This window comes from Natrix helvetica, assembly GCF_964273705.1.
Source record: "Natrix helvetica genome assembly, chromosome: 1".
Taxonomy (NCBI): Eukaryota; Metazoa; Chordata; class Lepidosauria; order Squamata; family Natricidae; genus Natrix; species Natrix helvetica.
In genome coordinates this window covers 354036879-354060003 of record NC_138548.1, presented here as the reverse complement: position 1 = coordinate 354060003, position 23125 = coordinate 354036879, and the positions used below count along the sequence as shown (strand labels likewise).

General features: G+C 45.5%; 1 protein-coding gene across 1 annotated transcript; it reads left to right on the top strand.

Annotated features, from left to right (window-relative positions):
- Positions 1-3586: 3586 nt before the first annotated feature.
- Positions 3587-19527, top strand: LOC309385458 (uncharacterized protein). Its single transcript, XM_081939961.1, has 5 exons — positions 3587-3750; positions 7767-8682; positions 13548-13674; positions 16552-17718; positions 19203-19527. The coding sequence occupies exons 2-4, from the start codon at positions 7936-7938 to the stop codon at positions 17715-17717; spliced, it is 2040 nt and encodes a 679-aa protein (XP_081796087.1). The 5' UTR covers positions 3587-3750; positions 7767-7935; the 3' UTR covers position 17718; positions 19203-19527.
- Positions 19528-23125: the final 3598 nt, after the last annotated feature.

Below are 23125 nucleotides of genomic sequence, written 5' to 3'. Positions count from 1 at the left end.
CATCAGCCGAGAGGAATTACAGCCAGATGGACAGGGAAGCGTTAGCTGCTGTGGCTGGAGTAAAACGTTTCCACGAATACCTCTACGGCCGCGATTTCGAACTGATTACTGATCATAAACCGCTGTTGGGACTTTTGGTGGGAAACCGCCCCACACCAGTCTCCCTTTCTCCACGCATGACCAGGTGGACTGTTTTCCTGGCCGCGTACTCATACAAGCTGATACATTGACCGGGCTCCACTCTAGGACATGCAGACGCACTCAGCCGTTGCCCACTTCCGGATCTCTTGCCAGACCCCACTCCTGAGGTACCGGTGCTGCTAATTGACTGTTTGGACTCAGGACCGGTTTCTTCCTGCGACGTTGCCAGATTCTCTGCTAGGGACAATATAATAAAGCAAGTTCAAACCTGGGTTTGGAGGGGGTGGCCGAAGGGAAACGTGGGCCCGGAATTCAAACTATTTTGGGCAAAACGGGATGAACTTTCAGTGTTGCAAGGTTGTTTATTGTGGGGGGATCGAGTTGTTATTCCTTATGCGTTACGTAGAAATGTATTAGAAGCGTTACATGTGGGACATCCGGGGATCGTTAGAATGAAGGCATTAGCAAGAAGTTACGTTTGGTGGCCAAACATGGACAAAGAAATAGAGGAATGGGTGGCCACTTGTGATCCATGCCAGGAATCGAGACCAGCACCCCCGGAAGCACCCGCTACAGAATGGGAGAAGCCGAAAGCACCCTGGTCGCGAATACACATCGATTTCGCAGGGCCAGTCCAAGGTCAGACTTTCCTTATAGTTGTGGATGCATACTCAAAATGGCTAGAAGTAGTCCTAATGACTTCAACCATGGCAGAGGCAGTCATTAAGGTACTACGGCGACTTTTCGCCACTCATGGCCTGCCCGACCTCCTGGTCTCCGATAACGGGCCCCAGTTCACGGCCATGCAATTTGAAACGTACTTAGCAGGTCAGGGAATTCGGCATGCCCTCGTCGCGCCATTCCATCCGGCGTCAAACGGACAGGCGGAGAGAATGGTGCGATCCGCGAAAGAGGCCCTCGCTAGGATGGGTCCAGGTGATTGGCAAACACGCATTGACCATTACCTCCTAATTCAGCATATTACCCCCAGCGCAACGACGGGTAGGAGCCCCGCTGAACTTCTCATGGGCCGCCGTCTACGGTCTCACCTGGACCGTCTTCACCCAAATTACTCTGCCACATCGCCCCCATACTCCACAAGCAAAATTCGGAATTTTAGCATAGGGGATTCAGTATACGCCCACAACTATGCAGGGGGAACATTGTGGATGCCGGCAAGGGTCATTGGCATCACGGGTCCACGATCATATCTGCTAGAGCTTGAAGATGGACGGAATTGGAAACGGCACATCGATCAACTACGGGGTCGCCTGGCACACTCAGACCTACGAGCCAAGGACGAAAACTTTCTGCCAGCACAAAGTCAGCCACCCGAGAGCCCAAATACAGAAAACCACGACACCTGAGAGCCCAGGATAGAAGAAGAGGGCGAATGCGAAACAGAACAACGCCAAAGCAAGAAAGCCTGCAAACCCCCGGAAGCGAAGCAGAAAAAGCAACCGATCCTGCAACCACTCCCGATCAACCCGAACTGCGGCGTTCCACCCGTGTGAGGCAAACACCTACTTATCTGAAGGACTATGTAACTAACCGGAATGCTCCATCTAAGAGGGGAGGGGTGTTAGATATTAACATATATCGCGGCAAGTCTCCTCTCTGGTCCGCCGCTACGGCGGGAAACAGGTATCGCTCTGATTTGTCGAGAGGCGTACCCGACCCCTATAAAAGGGGAACCCTCAGACCACAGAGCAAGCTGGATCACTACTACTACTAATAAAGAGCTGTTAAGTCACTATGTGTCCGGAGTCTGTTCTCTCGTTGCCCGAATCTAACAGTAAGGGTCTTTTATCCCTCTCTTGTTATTTTCCTCCATTCTCACCCCCAACTATCTCTCTAAAGTGTTTACAATCTGTAGTCCCCTTTAATACGTACACCAGTTTTTCAAACCTAGCCATTTTAAGATGCGACTTCAACTCCCAGAATTCCCCAGCCAGCATGGCTGGCTAGGGAATTCTGGGAGTTAAAGTCCTCACATCTGAAATCTTTATTTACACATTTGGGTTCTTTAAAAATAGGAATCTCTGCCTCCCACCCCCACAGCTTGTTTACTTTCACCAAGAGGGAACTAAAAAGCACAGCCTCCCACTGAGCCTATTTTCACATCAGCCTGGGAATCCTTGATTTGAACCTTGAATCTTGTTTTGGTTACTCCCCTCTGGGAGGTTTCAAAGCAGAAGTGGTATTCTGGCGCAGAAGCGCTACGCGTTAGCGAAGCAAGCACCCACGCGCGTGCGGTCCTGCTTCCGAACCGGTAGGGAAGATGAGAGGATTTCAAGCCCGCTTCAAAGTATTTATAACAGGACTATTAGATTCTGTAACAGCGTTGTTCCTTACGCCATGCATCTTGCAAACTCAGGTTCCTTTTTTCCCCCCGCCATGTATACGTACACATCCAAACTAGACTGTGACGTTTCTCTCTGTCATATGTACGTGTATGTGGGTATATGCGTAATAGTTATCTTTTGAGAGCTAAATGCACCACAATTTTATTTTATTTTTTATTAAATTTTAAAATAAATTTTACAATTATCACCCTTTCCCTCTTCCCGCCCTCCCTCCCCCCGACCTCCCAGAGCAAAGTACAGGGTATAAACATTTAACAACCGTACGCTAACGTAAGCTAACTAATTTTAACATGTTACTATGCTTGTGCTTTAACTCCCCCTTTATTAAACTAACTTTGAATAAATTGTAATGTCCTTTATGCCTTCATTCATAAGCTAACTGAAATTTTTTAGTCCGGTATTTGTTTTGAATATAGTCAATCCATCTTCTCCAGTCCAGCTTGTACTTCTCATCTGAATGGTCCTTCAGATATGCTGAGATTTTGGCCATCTCTGCTAAGTTTGCTACTTTTAACGTCCATTCTTGGATAGTAGGCAACTCTTCCTTCTTCCAATATGGCGCCACCAACAATCTTGCTGCCTCGTTAGGTTCAAGATCAGATTAGTCTCTGTAACAGTACAGTCTGGAACTATACCTAACAAAAACAACTGGGGTGTAAACTTTATCCTCTTTTTCAACCTATTTTGAATAACCCACAATTTTATTTTAATGTATGCTGATTAGTGTACATTTAAAGTGCCGATAAAGTCATTCTATTCCATTCCAATTCCATTTCCATTCTTTTCCATTCCGTTCGAACCTTTGAGTAGCTGATGCAGCTTGCCTAAAAAGAGCAAAAGAAAAAATAAATAAATCAGGAACGCCTTATTGCAATCGAAAAACAAATATATGTTTTTATAGGCAAGGCGTGCCGCTGTTCAGAGCCACCGATCCTCTGAAAAACCACATCTAAGGCAAAATTAGGAGTAGGAACTTCGGTTTTTGAAGGGTTAAAATGCAGATTAGTTTGCTCGAGAGGAGGGGCCTCGGGAAAGGGGGCGGGGACCGGAGAGCTGCTTTCGGTTGAACCCTCCCGTTCTGTCCTTCGGCAAATTTGCAAGCGAAGCTTTACATTGCAGATGAATAAGAAATAAAAATTTTGGGTGGAGGCTGGAGGGGGACTTATTCCACAAGCGCGCCGGAATTTATTCGCGGCCGGAATTCCCATTGCAAGGAAGATCTCTCGGGCCTTACTCGGGATCTGTAAGTGAAGGAGCGGGGCGAGGCGGGAGCAATGGGAAGCCCCAAAGGGAAGAGGGGTACACTCCCGCACCTCCTCCAAACGACCTTTGATTGCGTGCACGGCTGCCAATGGACGAAGAGGGGCTGTGGGTTGCTTTTCATTGCATAAATCAAGGGTCGGGGGGGAAAGTATTGAAATGGAAGCTAAGCAGATAAGTAAATGCAACTTTAATTCAAATGCAAATCCGGATGGGATGGGATGGGATGGGATGTAGAGCAGAACAGAACAGTTGGAAGGGATCTTGCAAGTCATCTACTCCAACCCCTGCTCAAGCAGGAGACCTTTTGCCTATACCATTCTTGAAAGATGGCAATCCAGTCTCTTTTTTGAAAGCCTCCAGTGATGAAGCTCCCACAACGTCCAATGGAAGCTGTTCCATTGGTTGTTTGTTCTCACTGGCAGAACATTTCTCCTTATTTCTAGGTTGAATCTCTTCTTGATCAGTTTCCATCCATTATTCCTTGGCTGGCCTTCAGGTGCTTTGGAAAATAGCTTGACACACACACACACACACACACACACACACACACCCTCTTCTCTGTGACAGCCTCTCAAGTATTGGACCACTGCTATCATGTCACCCCTGGTCCTTCTCTTCACTGACTAGACATACCCAATTCCTGCAACTGTTCTTTACATGTTTTAGCCTCCAGGCTCCTACACATCTTTGCTGCTCTTCTGGACACTCTTTAATATACAATACAATACAGTACAATAGTAGAGTTGGAAGGGACCTTGGAGGTCTTCTAGTCCAACCCCCTGCCTAGGCAGGAAACCCTATACCGTTTCAGACAGATGGCTATCCAACATCTTCTTAAAGACTTCCAGTGTTGGGGCATTCACAACTTCCGGAGGCATTTTCTGTTCCACTGATTAATTGTTCTAACTGTCAGGAAATTTCTCCTCAGTTCTAAGTTGCTTCTCTCCTTGATTAGTTTCCACCCATTGCTTCTTGTTCTACCCTCAGGTGCCTTGGAGAATAGTTTGACTCCCTCTTCTTTGTGGCAACCCCTGAGATAGTGGAAGACTGCTATCATGTCTCCCCTAGTCCTTCTTTCTCTTAAGCTAAACATACCCAGTTCCTGCAACCGTTCTTCATATGTTTTAGCCTCCAGCCCCCTAATCATCTCTTGCTCTTCTCTGCACTCTTTCTAGAGTCTCCACATCTTTTTTATATCGTGGCGACGATGTAATATAAGTGGTTTACAATTGCATTGTGTTGCAATTACATTGTGGGTGTAGTTTCCTCCTCTGGGACGTGAGAATGGATCTAGGACAATTCTCCGCCGCCCACTTGCCGTGGCCAACTTGCCACAGCTGACTCCCTGCAGGACAAGAGTTGCGCTAATATCAAAGACATAGTAGGGTAGAATTATTAAAGAAAGGATGCAAAAGGAGGGGGACAGAATGAAACGTGAATGACACAAATTAAAATATTTTTTTTATTTATTTTAAATCATTAAAATAGAATTATTAAATTGTCCCACAGCAGGTTGGCTGTGGCAAGTTGCCCTACAGCAAGTTGGCGGTGTTGAATTGGCTCATGGCAAGTTGGCCGTAGCGAGTGATCCCCTCCCAAGTGAGAATACCGTAGTTCATTTGGGATGAACCACAACCACAGGCTAGCAAGGGAGGTCAGGTTGGAGGAGGTGTGGGGGTGAAGTTGGTGGGCTCTTAACCCAGGGAGCCCTACTAGCAAGTGACAATCTGAAGCTATTGATAGCATTCATTCTGTTGCAACCACAAGTGAAAGCTGACCTTTTGTTAGTAAACAAAGTGGTTGCCCAAGTGTGTGTTGTGCTCTGTTTGACAACCCTTTTGCCACAGTTGTTCAGCAACATTACAGGTAGTCCTCAACTTACAACCACAATTGAGCCCACGATTTCCATTGCTAAGCTACCTCCTATTGCTACCTCCTCCAGCCCTATATTTATTTTATATTTATACTATGTATATTTATTGTTCTATTGTTTTAATATGACTGTACACCGCCCCGAGTCTCTTCTGAGAGAGGGGCGGTCTAGAAATTGAATAAAGTTAAAGTTAAGTTAAAGTTAAGCAAGGCAATCGTTACAGGAGTTTTGATGCACTTTACAATCTTTCCTGACACACTTCACTGAATCACTGCAGTTAAGTTGGTCACATAGTTGTTAAGTGAAGCTGGCTTCCTTGTTGACTTTGCTTGTCAGAAGGTCGCAAAAGGGGGATCCTGTGACCCCCCCGGCACACTGCCACTGTCATAGACACGTAGCAGTTGCCAAGCGGCTGGATTTTGATCACATGACCACGGGGGTGCTGCAAACGGTCGTAAGTGTGAAAAGTGGTCATAAGACACTTTTTCCAGTGCTATTGTAACTTTGAATAGTCACTAAACAAATGGGTGTAAGTCAGACGATCTGTTGTGCAGTTGTTAAGTGAATCACATGGTTGTTAAACAAATCCCGCTCCCCACCCCGTTATCTTTGCTTGTCAGAATCTAGCTAGGAAGGTTGCAAATGATCGTGTGGCCCCAGTTGGCGAAACATGCCTGACTTTTGATCATGTGATCAGATTATTGGAAATAATTTTTTTCAGGACCATTATAACTTAGAATGATTGCTAAATGAACAGGTTGTAAGTCAAGGACTACCTGCGGAGGGGATGATTGGGAGTTAAGCGTAAAGCATCCTCCAACTAGAGAGGGGGTAAAAGGAAGGAAAAAAATAGCTTTCAGGGGGGAAAAAAAGGTGTGAATCAGGACTGGGGGACTTTAAAAATGTGGAATTGTTCCAGGGGAAGAAAATATACGTAGCTCCAGGTGGAACTGTGGAATCCTTGGTGCTTTCTGAGCTTGGATGTTTTCTTGCAGACGTTTTATCACCCAACTAAGCAACATCATCAGTTTCCATGATGTGTTTGGAGTGCCGGGCTTCATCCTGATGCAGCATATTTCTGGCCCTGTTAGCTAGAAACATACAGGCCAAACACTATCTCTAAACCAGGAGCATATTATAGGAATATAATATAGAAAGAAGGACTAGGGGAGACATGATAGCAGTGTTCCAATATCTCAGGGGTTCCTACAAAGAAGAGGGAGTCAAACTATTCTCCAAGGCATCTGAGGGTAGAACAAGAAGCAATGGGTGGAAACTAATCAAGGAGAGAAGCAACTTAGAACTGAGGAGAAATTTCCTAACAGAACAATGAATCAGTGGAACAGAAGTTGCCTCCAGAAGTTGTGAATGCCCCAACACTGGAAGTCTTTAAGAAGATGTTGGATAGCCATTTGTCTGAAATATTCCTGCTTAGGCAGGGGGTTGGACTAGAAGACCTCCAAGGTCCCTTCCAAGTCTGCTATTGTATTGTATTGTATTATTCTGTGCGATGTTGAGGACTACACCTCATGTGATCCCTTGCCATTAGCTTTGTTGGATTGGGGACGATAGGAATTGAAACTTAGAACACCTGTTTGAGTATTCCTGTCCTGCTTTGAGTATTCCTGTCCTTCCTTTTACTTTTTTAGGGAATTGATCTTACAATACAATACAATAATACAATAGTAGAGTTGGAAGGGATCTTGGAGGTCTTCTAGTCCAACCCCCTGCCTAGGCAGGAAACCCTATACCATTTCAGACAAATAGCTATCCAACATCTTCTTAAAGACTTCCAGTGTTGGGGCATTCACAACTTCTGGAGGCAAGCTGTTCCACTGATTAATTGTTCTAAATGTCAGGAAATTTCTCCTCAGTTCTAAGTTGCTTCTCTCCTTGATTAGTTTCCACCCATTGCTTCTTGTTCTACCCTCAGGTGCCTTGGAGAATAGTTTGACTCCCTCTTCTTTGTGGCAACCCCTGAGATATTGGAACAATGCTATCGTGTCTCCCCTAGTCCTTCTTTCTCTTAAGCAAACATACCCAGTTCCTGCAACCGTTCTTCATATGTTTTAGTCTCCAGTCCCCTAATCATCTTTGTTGCTCTTCTCTGTACTCTTTCTTAGAGTCTCCACATCTTTTTTACATCTTGAGGAAGATGAGACGCATGGGGATATTCCCACCCACCCTCCTTGCCTCAAGGAAGCAGAATTCCAATGCTAGATGTTTTCCTCTGCATCTGAAGGAAGAAAAGGCGGGTCGGAAGTGAATTAGATTCATCCAGGGAAAAAGATCATGTCTTTGGAGCGGGAGGTGGAGATTTCAGCCTCAGGGATTCAGAGGGTCATCGTTGACCAGGACGTGAAGCCAGAAATCAAAATGGAAAAGCAGGACTTGAAGCCTGAGAGACATGCCCACCTGGCTGGGCATACCAAAGTCAAATCAGGAGGGTTGTGCCCCCCACTTCAGCACATTAAACAGGAAGACAATGAGAGTTCGGAGGCGCAACAGTGGGAAGCACAATGGTGCAACTTTCTCGACACATCCTCTTCTCTTCCTCTGGGCCAGGGGCTCTCCGAGTTGCCCGAGGCGGTGCTGCAGCATGGCCCCAAGGCTTTCCCATCCATTTTGAAAGGAGCAGAGGCCGTGTCTGACTGGGCTAAAGCAGAGAAGGTGCCCAAAGTTACACTGGACAGCAGAGATTTCAGGATCCCAAGTGGAGGAAGCGAGGAGCAAACCGAAAACCCCGAAGCCGGCAATTCTGAATGCCAGCGGCAGCATTTCCGGCAGTTCAGTTACAGAGAGGCCGAGGGTCCCTGGGAGACCTACTGCCAACTCCGGAAACTTTGCCACCAGTGGCTGATGCCCGAGAGGCGCACCAAGGAGGAGATGCTGGAGCTGGTGATCCTAGAGCAGTTCCTGGCCATCCTGCCCTTGGAGATGCTGAGCTGGATCCGGGAACGGGATTCCAAGAGCTGCTTCCATGCAGTAGCCTTGGCAGAACGCTTCCTCCTAAGGCAGGGTGAGAAGCCAGATCAGCAGGTGAGAGTTACTTTACTTCTGGAGATGCTGGGCGGCTGGGGGACCCCCCACTCAAGTTGGATGCTAGGTGAAGGATGGCGTACAGGCAGTCCTCGACTCACTGCAGTTCATTTAGTAACCCTTCAAAATTGCAACGGCACGGAGCCAAGTGACTTCTGAACAGGTTTCACAGTGACGACCTTCGAAGCATCCCCGTGATCGTTGGATCGAAATTCAGATGCTTGGCAACTGGTTCGTACTTACGACGGTTGCTGTGTCCCAAGGTCACGGGAGCCCCTTTTGCATCCTTCTGACAAGCAGAGTCAATGGGGAAGCCAGATTCACTGAACAACTAGATTACTAATGTATCAGCTGCAGTGCTTCACTTAACAACTGTGGTAGGAAAAGTGATAAAATGGGCCAAAACTTAAGGGACTATCTCATCCCACTGGGATTGGCCCGTCCTACCCATGCCAGCAGAGGAAGATGGGTGATAGGAACGATGAGAAGACTAATAGTCATAGTAATGCAGCCTTAGTGAATATTTTGACAGTGTTGTAGGAATTAGTTGTTTAGCAGAGTGAAAAAAACTGTCCTTATGTTTAATTGTTCTGGTGTACAGTGCCCCATAGTGTCATTTTGAGGGTAGGAGTTGAAACAATTTATGTCCAGGATGTGAGGGGTCTGTAACTATTTCCACGGCCCTCTTTTTGACTCGTGCAGTGTATAGGTCCTCCGTGGAAGGCAGGTTGGCAGTAATTGGGTTTTTTTTTGCAGTTCTGGTTATTCTCTGAAGTCTGTGTCTCTCTTGTTGGGTTGCAGAACTAAACTAGACAGTCTATAGATAGATAATTATTGGCTCTCCAAACTTGTTTCAAGTTAGGGTTTTTTTCCATTTTTAAAAAAATTATTATATAAAATACAAAGAAGAGAAGAAAAAATAGGAAATTAAGGGTGGGGAAAAAGGGAGTGTGAGATACAAAGGGAAAGAGAGAAAAGAAAAGGGGCATTGACCTCCGACTCTTCTTACCCAGTACAAGATGAATGGACTCCAACCACAACTTTTTGCTTCACTAGCCATTCCTATAACATCAAAACTTTCTCATCAACAAAACCGAAGTCAAAGCTTCATTTTTTTCCCCCTTCACAACACAAGCACAAATTCCAGAAGGGATATATCCAAATGAAAACAAATGTACCCCTTTGGATAAAATAATAGTGAATTTAACCATGCCTGCGTTATCTTCCTTGCTATGGAAATAATATGAATTTCTGCATGCGCCTAAGTGATCTTTGGGAACTGTCACCGTTTTTATTTACAAAATTCATTGTATTCTTTCCAATTCTTTGACCTGACTGGGAAAAAAGGGGGGGGGGGATTTTGTGTGTGTGTCTGTGTATTTGTTTCTGAATGTTTCGTTACCAGATTAGGTAACTTCATCATCAGGGTTTTCTTGTCTTATTCTTATATAAATGAGTCCTAGCTTATAAATGTCTCGTGTGACAGTTGGGTCAGTTGGTCGTTTGAACGGTTGTTCGTTCGGAGCGCGATTTGAATTCTGAGCAGCTGATTGGTTCTCTTGTTGATTGGCCCGTTGAAATGGTCCGGTCTCTTACATATTCATATGCTGGATCTAGATCAGTACGCTTGTTCATTGCTCCTTTGATAGAAATACCAAGCTTCAATAAATTCATGTGTGTGGCAGGTGCTAGCATGGCCAATGTTCCCCCCCCCCCTTTCCAATCAAACTGGTGTTGTTTATGATCAGTGTGATTTGAGATCAGGGATTTTTGATGGTGCCGTTTAACTGCCCGTTCATCTTCATGAACCTTTGTTATCAATTGCCTTCCTGTTTGTCCCCACAAAAGAATTGCTTACAATCGTTGCAATTGATTTTGTATACTGTGCTGCTGTTGTCTTCCATCTGTATTTTGTCTTTGAGTTTCGATAGCTTTTTTTCTTAGTGTAAATCAGCGGTTGCCACAAAGAAGAGGGAGTCATATTCTCCAAGGCACCTGAGGGTAGAACAAGAAGCAATGGGTGGAAACTAATCAAGGAGAGAAGCAACTTAGAACTGAGGAGAAACTTCCTGATAGTTAGAACAATGAATCAGTGGATCAGCTTGCCTCCAGAAGTTGTGAATGCCCCAACACGGGACGTCTTTAAGAAGATGTTGGATAGCTATTTGTCTGAAACGGTATAGGGTTTCCTGCCTAGGCAGGGGGTTGGACTAGAAGACCTTCAAGGTCCCTTCCAACTCTGCTATTATATTGTATTGTATTGTAAATGTGGGTTTGTGAGCTATCCTTTATTCCTAGGGGTTGCCGTATTCTGGCAGCCATTTAGGATGTTCCTTTGATGTGTGGGACAGAATAGAATAGAATAGAATAGAATAGAATAGAATAGAATAGAATAGAATAGAATAGAATAGAATAGAATAGAATTATTTATTGGCCAAGTGTGATTGGACACACAAGGAATTTGTCTTTGGTGCTATATTAACAATACTTAATATAATAAAACATAATATGTAATATAATACATAATTTCATAATACGATCCTTGTTATCCAAACCCCGACAAAATACACTGCCAACCACCACACAAAAACAAGTCTTGCCATACATCAAAGGAACATCCAAAACGGCTGCCAGAATACTGCAAATGCTCCAGCAACATCAATCATGGGCTCAATTGTAGTCGTAACCTGAGGACTACCTGTACATCTTACCATTAGGCAAATCTTCCTAATGTCCAGCAGAAAACTACAGGTAGTCCTCAATTTACAACCATTCATTCAATGACCAAAGTTACTACAGTAATGAAAAAAAAATATGACATGACTATTTTTACACTATAGCACATGATCAAAATTCAAACCCGTGGCAATGGGTTGATACCAGGGTGGATAAAAATTGATGGTTTTAAAAAAATTAAAAATCAGATTTTTTTTTTAAAAATGGATTTTTTAAAAAATGTAAATCAGATTTTTTTTATTTTTATCAAATTTATTTTAATAAAATGCATTTGGAGTAAAAATCTAAAGATAGTTTTCAATTTAAGATACATTTATAATTTTGTTGATTCAGCATGAAATGGAGCTTAGTTATGTGGCATGAGAATGTATATTCTGCAATATTTACATTTTTGGTAAACTCATTCAATGAATCCAAGCTCTGCAAGCTGAAATAACATGCACGGCATTGATGCATTCACACAATTTCACAGCAGACATGATAGTTGCTCTTAAAAAATTATGATGTAAATCAATTCTTTTTACTAGTGTTTTAAATTGTGATTTAAATCGACTTGATTTAAATCAAATCCACCCTGGTTGATACAGTATTTCTGATGGCTGCAGTGCCCCAGGGTCATGTGATCACATTTTGCGACCTTCTGACAAACACTTCACTTAACAACTGTGTTCTAACTTAACGGCAGTCATTCATTTAACTGGCAAGAAAGGTTGTAAAAAGGGGCAAAACGTAATGAACCACTGCCTTGGTTAATAAGGAATTGTGTGAGTAAGTTGAGAACTACGGTTAGTACAATAATACAATACAATACAATAGTAGAGTTGGAAGGGACCTTGGAGGTCTTCTAGTCCAACCCCCTGCCTAGGCAGGAAACCTATACCGTTTCAGACAGATGACTATCCAACATCTTCTTAAAGACTTCCAGTGTTGGGGCATTCACAACTTCTGGAGGCAAGCTGTTCCACTGATTAATTGTTCTAACTGTCAGGAAGTTTCTCCTCAGTTCTAAGCTCCTCAGTTCTAAGTTTCTCCTCAGTTCTAAGTTGCTCAGTTTTAAGTTGTACTAACCATAGTCCTTGACTTATGACCATAATACTGTAGACACCCAAAATTTCTGGTGTTACGTGAGACATTTGTTAAGTGAGTTTTGCCCCATTTTACAACCTTTCTTGCCTCGGTGGTTAAGTGAATCACTGCAATTGATAAGTTAGCAACCCAGTTGTTAAGTGAATCTGACTTCCCCCTTGACTCTGCTTGTTGGAAAGTTGTAAAAGGAGATCATATGACCTCGGGACACAGCAATCGTCATAAGTATGAATCGGTTGCCAAGCATCTGATTTTTGATCACATGATCATGGTGCTTTTTTGGTCATAACTCTGAAAATTGGTCAGAAATCACTTTTTTTCAGTGCCGTTGTAACTTTGAATGGTCACTGTTTATAGTCAAGGATTCATACCTCCCTGCCAACATGAGCCATGGTGGCCCAGTGGCTAAAATGCAGAATTGCAGGCTAATTCTGCCAGTTGCCAGCAGTTTGATTCCTTCAATCCTAACCGGCTCAAGGTTGACTCAGCCTTCCATCTGTCCAAGATTGTTAAAATGAGGACCCAGATTGTCGGGGGCAATAGGCTGACTTTGTAAACTGCTCAGAAAAGGCTATAAAGCCTTATGAAGCGGTATATAAGTCTAAGTGCTATTTCTATTCACTTAACTGAAATGTGGCAAGAAAAGTCGTAAAATGGAGCAAAAATCACTTAAGAGTCTTGCTTAGCAACAGAATGTTGGGACTCAGTTGTGGTCATAAGTTGAGATCTACTTGTACTAGATTACAGGTTTTCTTTCTTAGAAACATGTGAATTATCGCCCCTTTCTGCCTTCAGAAGGTCCTAAGTTCAAACCCCTAACAAAATTGAAATATACGTCTAAGTGCTCTTACAATTGCAATTGTTATTTCAGTTCATTGGGTCTTCTGCCTTCTTAGAAAATAACGATGGGGTGGGTTGTGGGGGGGGGGGAAACATGCCAACCTGCCCCCAAAGAGACAAAAGTGATGTAAGAAGTATCTATCTCAAAAAGATGGCCATTTCCTCTATTCCTGTTACGGATTAAAATTCCTCTTTTGTTCCAGATGACAGGGATAAAGCAAGAGGGGGCAGTGAATTTCCCCGAAGGAAAAGAAACTTCTCTGAATGTTACCCTCAGGCAGCTGAATAGGGAGGTCAAGCAAGAGGAGGATGGGACGACCTGCATGATAGGTAAGGGTTCCTTTCTTGGCGAACTACAACTCCCAGCTGTCTTTGCTCTCAGCCATGTCACCTTTATGCCCTCCATTTTGTTCATTGCAGAATTTCACCACTAGGGGTGGCCTTTGTAGCATCAGCCTTCGTACTGTAACTGGAGAATTCGAATTATGCAGTGACATGCAGTCAGGTGAGGCAAGTGAGCCACAGCCTCACCGCTCTCATTATGAAAAGAAAAAAAATGTAAAAGGAAAAAGCTGAGCTAGTTGCTGCCTCACCTTGGGTGACTCTGCTTAACTGTTTAAAAAAGCCTCTAAAAAAGCGCCCTGTATTATGAGGCAGGAGAACTGCATGCCTCCTCTAATCTGACTTTAGGCGTTTTATGATCACTCGAGCAGAGTTAAGCAAGGGTTAAAAGCCTAAAAATTCCTGACTTAGGTGAGGCACACAGTTCTCCTGCCTCATAGTGGAGGGTGCTTTTTTAGAGGCTTTTTGTAACAGTTAAGCAGAGTCATCCACGGAAGCCAGGCAAAGAGCCATGCTGTAGCACACACACTTTCCCCCAGCCTCTTTCTTTTGGAAGGCTCGGATCGGCTCCCCTCTGGCTTCTCTGCCTCTTCTCTCACCCCAGCCTGCCAGCAGGAGGTGAATGGGTGGGCTTTATTGCGTTCCAGGCATTTCCCACCCAGACAGCAGGCTGCATTTGCAATGGTGGAGGTGTTTGAGGAAGGCAGCAGGGGAATGGGTGGGATGGCAGAGGAGCTGCTTTCAAGCCACTGGAAAAGATATCCAATTCAACTTTTGTGTGTGTGTGTGTGTGTGTTTGTTTAAGAGTGAGTGAGAGAGGGAAGGGGGTAGGAGAGATAGTCCAATCCAACTTGTGTGTGTGTGTGTGTGTGTGTGTGTGTTTGAGAGAGGGGGAGGAAGGAAGAGAGGGAGGAAGGAGGGGAAGGGAGAAGAAAAAGAAAATGAAAAAAGGAACCTTTTTTCACAAAGGAGAAAAACAAATGCTGTCGCTTTAAATCGGAACTGAGCATGCCTGACTGTGGAATTCTGGGAGTTGAAGTCCACAAGTCTAAAAATATTTGAAACCCACCACTGGGTCAGTGCCTCACCAGCCATAAACCTCACCGCACGTCACTGGAATTATGTAACTTGTTTTGGGGAAGGGGGGTGGAATATATATAAAGGATAACAGGAAAATAAAAGGCTTCCCACAAGCAGAGTCAATGGAGAACCAAGCGAGAAGTTGGTGGCTGTGATCAGATGAGATCCTTAAGAACCTGCACAGTCCTCGTTTTAACGACGGCAACCAGGACTGCCAAAACTGCCATTGCTAAGGCAGGTGGTGACGTCACATCATGCTTTGCAATCGTGTTGTTTAGCAAAGGCAATTCCGGCCCTCTTTGCCCTCATAACATGAGGACTACAAATGCAAAGAATCTTCAGCCTTCAGGCTGTTGCTGACCCTCTCTCAGCTGCCCTAGCCAACTTGGCTGAGAGTGAAGACCTCTGGGAATTGTAGTTCAGCAGCATGTGAAAGGCCTCTAATTTCCTGTGAGAATGTACAGGTAGCCCTCGACTTATAAGCATTCATTTAATGGCCAATCAAAGTTACAATGGCGCTGGGAAAAGTGACTTATGACCAGTTTTCACACTTAACGACTGTTATAGCATCCCCATGGTCCCGGGATCATAATTTGGACATTTGGCAACTGGCTTGTATTTATGACAATTGCAATGTTCCAGGGTCATGGGATCACCTTTTGTGACCTTCTGAAAAGTAATGTGATCACTGCAGTGGTTCACTTAACAACTGTGGCCGGAAAGGCCATAGAAGAGGGCAAAACTCCCTTAACTGTCTTGCCTAGCGATGGAAAATTGGGGCTCAATTGTAGCCGTAAGTTGAGGACGACCAATAATGGGAAGAAGGAGTAACCTTGAGGGACAGAAGGAGGAGCCATGACCAAAACAATGGTCAGAGAAAAGAAAACTGAGTCTCGGCCAGAACCAGGTGGATACATTAAAATGGACAAAACATATATTTCATTATGTGTATATCTTAATGTAATCAAAAGTTGCAGCAGGAGGTACTGCTAATCGGAGGCATTCCACACTCCACCTTTCCATATCTCACCCTGCTTGGCAGTTGGGTGACCATTGGCAGGAGATGTAATCCTCAACTTATGACTGTAATAGACTCTGCTCATTAAGGTCATAGGTCACAATAGTTGTAAAGTGATTACATCTAACTGGACTCATTTTATGACCTCTTTTCCAGTGGTCGTTAAGTGAGCTCACTCTTCACTCTAGGGCAGTGGGTCTCAACCTTCCCAATGCCGCGACCCTTTAATACAGTTCCTCATGTTGTGGTGACCCCCAACCATAACATTGGTGTCTCGGTTCCTAAGACCATCGCAAATATGTGTCTTAGGCGACCCTGGTGAAAGGATCGTTCGACCCCCAAAGGGGTCCCGACCCCCAGGTTGAGAACCACTGCTCTAGGGCATTTTTGTCAAAAACCGGAAGTAAACAAAAGTTGCCGAGTGCCCAAAATATGGTCACATGACTGCGGGGGGAAAGGGGGCAGCCATTGGAATTTCGGAACTGGGTCATAATTAACATTTGGGGTGTCCATTGGAACTTCAAACGGTCACTAAGCGATTGGTCATAAGTCGAGGACTATCTGTATTTTCACTGGCCTGCTGCTGAGGTTCCCATTTTTTCAGAAGTTTTGCAGAAAAATGGGTTTTTCTGCAAAACTTCCAATCCCCTCCCTTGAAGACCCTTCCTTATTCCTCGGTACGTTTGAGCAGCCCAAGGAATGGCTTGCCCTGCCTGAACCCTAAAGAGAGAGGTACTAATCGGCGGGGGTGTTATTGTATTTGGCAGATGACAAAGGGCAAAGAGACCACCAGGAGATGATGGCAGGGAGAGAAAACATTCAGGACTTAAAAGAACCTGTCTCGAATCTGAACAAGCCAACCGAAGAACAGCCCGAAGAGCCGGAGACCGATCCTGTTGCATTGCAGAGGAGAGATCTCTACGCAACCATCCTCAGGCAACCGATTCCCAAGGGGAAGCAACCGAGTGACAAATTATTCCATAGCCTCAACAAGCACCTCCAGGCCCACACCGGCAAAGAGCTCTTTGAATGCTCCGATTGTGGGAAGGCCTTTTTTTCCAGGGCCGGCTTCATCGTGCACATCCGAGTCCACGGCCAGGAAAAACCCTACGAATGCTCGGAGTGTGGGAAACACTTTCGCCGCAGCTCGCACCTCAACAACCACAGTAAAATCCACGCTGGGGTGAAACCCTTCCAGTGCTCGGATTGTGGGAAGACCTTCAGCCGTAGTTCCAGCTTGGTTTCCCATCAGCACATGCACACGGGGGAGAAGCCCTACCATTGCGCCTCCTGCAGCAAGGAATTCTGCGACAAATACAGCCTGGTGCGCCACGAACGCCTCCACACTGGCGACAAGCCCTACAAGTGCACGGAGTGCGGCAAGAGTTTCAACCAAAGCCACCACCTCATCACTCACAAGAGGAGCCACACGGGTGAAAAGCCCTACGTGTGCTTGCTGTGCAGCAAAAGCTTCTGCGATCGGTCCACGTACATCCGGCACCAGAAGAACCACATGGGTGAGAAAATGTTCAAGTGCTCCGAGTGTGGGGAAAGCTTCAGCCGGAACAAGCACCTTCTCCGGCACCAAAGAATCCATACAAGCGGGGAGCTGTACACCTGTTCCGATTGCGGCGAGAACTTTTCCCGTCGCTCGGGCTTGAAAATGCACCAGAAAATCCACACGGGGGAGAAACCTTACGAATGCGGGGACTGCGGGAAGAAATTTAACCGAAGCACCAACCTGATCAGCCATCAGAGGGTCCACACGGGAGAAAGACCGTATGGTTGCCCCGACTGCGAGAAGAGGTTTAGTCGGAGATCGCATCTTGTTAGTCACCAGAGAATCCATGCGCAGAAGAAGGAAATGCCACAAGGGCTCTTGCATCCCCCGGCAGCGGTTTATGTGCCCACGCTGTTCATCACAACCCTGTGAGGTAGGTCTGTTGGGTTGAGAGGCAGGCCGAGCCAAATTCATTTGGAACCCTTATGGGGTCCCACAGTATTTTGCCACTGTTGAATGAAAGAAAGCGACATTTGATGTTGAAAGATGGTGAGACTCTCTAGAGCAGTGATGGCGAACCTTTTTTGGCTTGCATGCCATAAGTGGGGGGAGCGCAGGGGGGTCATGTGTTGGCGTGCCACACCCATAATGCAATGTGTGACACACACACCCCCGAGCGCATGTGCACACTACAGGTGAGACCCCCATTTTTTGCATGCTTTTTTCGCCCTCCCCAGGCTCCAGAGGCTTTATAGGAGCCTGGGGAGGGCGAAAACAGCCTCCCCCGCCCTCCCAGAAGCCCTCCGGAGGCTTCAGGGACCTTCAGGACTCTTCCCTGAAGCCTCCGGAGCAGTCAAAACGAACCTCCGAGCAAACCGGAAGTCTGTTCCCGAACTTCCGGTTTGCCCGTAGGGCTGGGTTTTTGTGCTCCGGAGGCTTCAGGGAAGCTCATGAAGCCTCCGGAGGGCCTCCGGCAGGGCGGGGAAGGCTCTTTTTGCCCTCCCCAGGCTCCTATGAAACCTCTGGAGCCTGGGGAGGGCGAAAAATGGCTTTAAAAAAGGGTGAACTCAGCTGGCCAGCGCGTGCATGCGTACTGGCCAGCTGACAGGGCAGCGAGGCAGCGCCTCGCGTGCCCTGACAAATGGCTCCGCGTGCCACCTGTGGCACTCGTGCCATAGGTTCGCCATCACTGCTCTAGAGAGAGTGTAGAGAAGAGCAACAAGGATAATTAGGGGAAAGGAGGCTAAAACATCTCAAGAACCATTGCAGGAAGGCCCAATCCTGTGTGCCTTGAGGGAAAAGCCTGGGCTGATTCGTTTGATGATCCACTAATATGGTTTCTTCACTGTCCACGGTCAGACAGCAAGGAGGTTGGGGAGGAACATGGGCCAGTCCTGGAGTCTGGGGAAGGCTAAGATGAGGCTCTGCATCAGAGGCAGAGAGGGGGCCAGGGCCATCTGGGAGTTATGTGCTGCGTCCAGAACCTGTCAGAACCGGCTGAATAGCAGCTCTGCAAGTTGTGCTATAGACTGAATCAGGAGCCATAAAGGCCATTACAGATAGTCGCACTTACTGACAGCTATTGGACCCGAGGACTCTGTGGCTAAGCAGCAGGGTTATAAGGCATGTCACATGACTGTGTCAGACCTGGAAGCCGTCTTTTGCGCTGGGCCTTCAGGCCTGCCCCATTTTCTACTGCGGGAAAATGGGAGGGGGGATTATATGGAGTATGGGTGATCTATAATCACAGCCCTGACACTGATTTGGTGATGTACCGAGACATATTTTGCCACATGACCAACTGTATAAATGATAAACAATATAAACTGATATTGCACACTTCAGAAGCGACCTTCTCTCTGAAGTGCCATTCTTCTTCTACTGATTCTCTCTTTTTCTCCCCTTCTTGTTTTTCAGACCAGTGGTTTAACTCTGAAGGAAGGCCTTTGCCAATTTACCCCTTTGGTAGGAACAGAGGGCCGATGTTACAGCAGAATGTCAGAAAGGGGAAGATGGAGGAAATGGGCTGTGAAACACATTTTACTTTAGGTTGAGGAATGAATTCTCCACCCCTCCACCAAAAATCTAGCCTTGGTCCTCAATCCCACGCGTCCAACCTTTTTTTTTTGCTAAGAATTGTATAATCAGTTGGATGAACTGTTGTATGTTTCTGTTTATGACTGGCTTTTTTGATTTTTCATATGGAGGAAATTGTACAACGTCAGCAATACAGGTCTTGAGATCATCCATCAATTTGATTTGGGTTTTTGCGTCTTCCTGAAATTAAAACATCTCACGCGCCGCTATCCCTTCCTTTTTCCCTCCATGGGTTGGGAATCACGTTTGTTGAGAATGATAGAGCAGCCCCTTATACCCAATGGCAAAAATACACACTTTCCTATCCACGGACAGGCAAAGTTCCAAGTAACACCCCCAACGAAAGAGGACTCTGAGGCTTGAGTTTCCTCAAAGCTCCATTTTATTAGAGATGCCATATTGGCACATCTGGGAAAACCCAAATCTGAAAGTTCCCAGGTTTTCCCCACCCAAAAGAAAGTTCAAATCTCTGCCCAGTACCACATGTCCATCACATGGTCCAATCAGGCACCGTCCAAAACTGCAGATGCCTCCCAGTCACCTCATCGCAGCTGCTGGGCAAGGTGTCCTTGACTCTCTGAGAAAAGAATGTTATTTTGACTATATATCTCCCATATTCCAAGTAATCCCCCCTCCCATTTTCCCATAGTAGGAAATGTGTCAGGCCTGAAGGCCCAATGTAAAAGATGGCTTCCATGCCTGACACCAAGAGTTGTGTCCTGATTCTCCTCTTCCTTAAAGCCAGGGCCAAATTCTGTCCCTTGATTCTTAACAATTTAGGATAAGGAATACAGGGATTTTTATTTATTTGGAAAATGTATATTGCCGCCTATTCGCGCATGGCGACTCAAGGCGGCTTACACAATACCTAAAAACATCATATATAAAAAAGAAAACGAATAGAAGAAAATAATCAGATAATAAGTTAATAAAATAATATAATAGCCCCCTCACCGCGGCAACATCACACAAGCCATTTAATGGGCTCCATTCCACTCTGGGTTTCCCAGGCCCGCTACCAGAACCAGTCGTCAGCACCTTCCTAAAGAGTGTTAGAGTCAGGGCCAGTGTAATTTCTGGGAGAATGATAAATTATGAAAAAAATGACATGACCACTTTTCACACTTATGACTGTTGCAGCTAAAACACCTGAAGAACGGTTGCAGGAACTGGGTATGTCTAGTCTTATGAAAAGAAGGACTAGGGGAGACATGATAGCAGTGTTCCAATATCTCAGGGGTTGCCACAAAGAAGAGGGAGTCAAACTATTCTCCAAGGCACCAGAGGGCAGGACAAGAAGCAATGGGTGGAAACTAATTCAAGGAGAGAAGCAACTTAGAACTAAGGAGGAATTTCCTGACAGAACAATTAATCAGTGGAACAACTTGCTTCCAGAAGTTGTGAATGCTCCAACACTGGAAGTTTTAAAGAGGATGTTGGATAACCATTTGTCTGTAGTGGTGTAAACGTTTCCTGCCTAAGCAGGGGTTGGGCTAGAAGACCTCCAAGGTCCCTTTCAACTCTGTTATTCAATATACTTCTATATACTTTTCTACTGGGAAGAGAGAGCAATGTCTAAATGAATTAAAAGAGGGCTATAAACACCTTCAAAATTAGATGCCTCAAGTGACAGAGAGATCAGGGCAGATGCCTTCAAAATATTATTCCAAAAATATTTAAAACCAAATCTTTATGGCTATCTTTTTCCCTGGTGAATTATAATCAAAATTGACCCTTCCCAATCCTGCTTAACACAAAGTGACACACAGACAGAATTTAAAAGATTGCTCAATAGATAAGGTTATTTGTATCAAAAACCGAAGACATGGAAATCGAGTCATGCCATGAAGCCGCAAGTGTTTCATGGATCAGGTTAAGCGTGTGGAGGGGGCTTTCTTTTATCTTTTCCAGATGCCAGATAACAAACTATTGCAATCTTATTATTATTCTGCTCCAGGCCTTTTTGTATGATGCATTAATTACCCTTCACCAGTGGTGGGTTTCAAAGCTTTTTAGAACCTCTTCTGTGGGTGTGGCCTGCTTTGTGGGAGTGGCTTGCCAGCCATGTGACCGGGTGGGAGTGGCTTGCCAGCCATGTGGCTGGGTGGGCGTAGTCAACTTATAAAATGTGGTGAAACTCACTTAACAACGCTCTTGCTTAGCAACCAAAATGTTGGCTCAGAAACTCTGGCATTTGAAGCACACAAGTCTTAAAGCTGTCAAGTTACAAGACCCTTGCACCCCTAACTCTTTAGAAAAAAAACCCAGAGGTGTTCAAACTTGACAACTTTTAAGACTTGTGGACTTCAATTCCCAGAATTCCTCCTCCAGTCATGCTGGCTCAGGAACTCTGGCATTGAAGTGTGCAAGTCTTAAAGCTGTCAAGTTACAAGACCCTTGCACCCCTAAGCCTTTAGAAAAAAAAACCCCAGGGGTGTTCAAACTTGACAGCTTTAAGACTTGTGGACTTCAACTCCCAGAATTCCTCCTCTCGCTCTTCGTCTTGATGATGTGCGGACGGGTGCGGGGGAGGGAGCTGGAACCGGTTCTAAATGGCACTGTAGATTAGTGGAACTTCTTCTATAGAAGAGCTTAGAACTGGCAGGAACCCACCCCTGCCCTTCACCCTGAAACTGTGTCATTGCACTACGCTGACACTCACTTGCACTTCAAAAATTCCCCCACTTCAGAAACCCCCCTTCCCCCATCTCAGCGCAAAAGCACAGAAGAAACCTGGACAGACCCATCCATACGCATGTAAGCGCCTGTTTCCTGATATGTGTGGCCTCTCTAGGAAAACCAGCTCTGTAGATTTAATCCTTTTCATTATCTCAGTGTTTCCCAACCTGGGCAATTCTTGCTGGTGGGATTTCACTGAGAATTTGGGGAGTTGTAGTTTGGCAGCTAGATTGAGAACATTATTTTATGGAGATATGTTCTTTTAGAGACACGTACCAACTTTTCAGCTAGCTCTCGCCTTTAAAGAAGCTTGATGTCAAAATCAGTGTTTTTTTAAAAAGTTGACAAATTTTAGAGGTGAAAACTTCAACTCCTAGAAATTCCTCATCCAGGAGTAACTGGTAGTCCACGCATCTCAAAATTACCAAGACTGTAAAACATTGGTCTCTAGACAGTAACTGCAAAATATTCTTAGCATAGAGTAGAGCTGGAAGGTACCTTGGAGGTCTTCTAGTCCAGCCCCCTGATCAAGCAAGAGAACGGGACATGCAGTCAGGGGAGGCAGAGCCTCACCTCTCTTCATGAAATAATAGTATATAATATATATATATATATATATATATATATATATATATATATATATATATATATATATATATATATATATATATATATAATATTATAATATTATATACATCCGTCCGGCCGCGCCCAGGAGCTGCGGAGGCAGAAATGTTGTCGGCGCTCCCGGATGACGAAGGCACGAAAGCGACTGGTTCCCCAGTCGCTTTTGTGCCTTCGTCATCCGGCAGCGCCGACAACATTTCTGCCTCCGCAGCTTCCGGGCGCGGCCGGATGGAGGTAGCCAGAATGGCGTCGAGGCAGTCTGGCGGGCGAGCGACCAAGGATCAGGCTGCCTCGCTCGCTCTTTCGTCCGCCCGGACCGCCCCGGCACCATTCTGGCTACCTCCGTCCGGGCATGCCCGGGAGCTGCGGAGGGACCGGAGGCAGAAATGTTGTCGGCGCTGCCGGATGACGAAGGCACGAAAGTGACTGGGGAACGA

Coding starts and splice junctions, on each gene's coding strand:
- LOC309385458 (XM_081939961.1), top strand. CDS start 7,936: ATGTCTTTGGAGCGGGAGGTGGAGATTTCAGCCTCAGGGATTCAGAGG. Junction 8,683..13,547: donor GTGAGAAGCCAGATCAGCAG/GTGAGAGTTACT, acceptor CTTTTGTTCCAG/ATGACAGGGATAAAGCAAGA. Junction 13,675..16,551: donor TGGGACGACCTGCATGATAG/GTAAGGGTTCCT, acceptor TGTATTTGGCAG/ATGACAAAGGGCAAAGAGAC.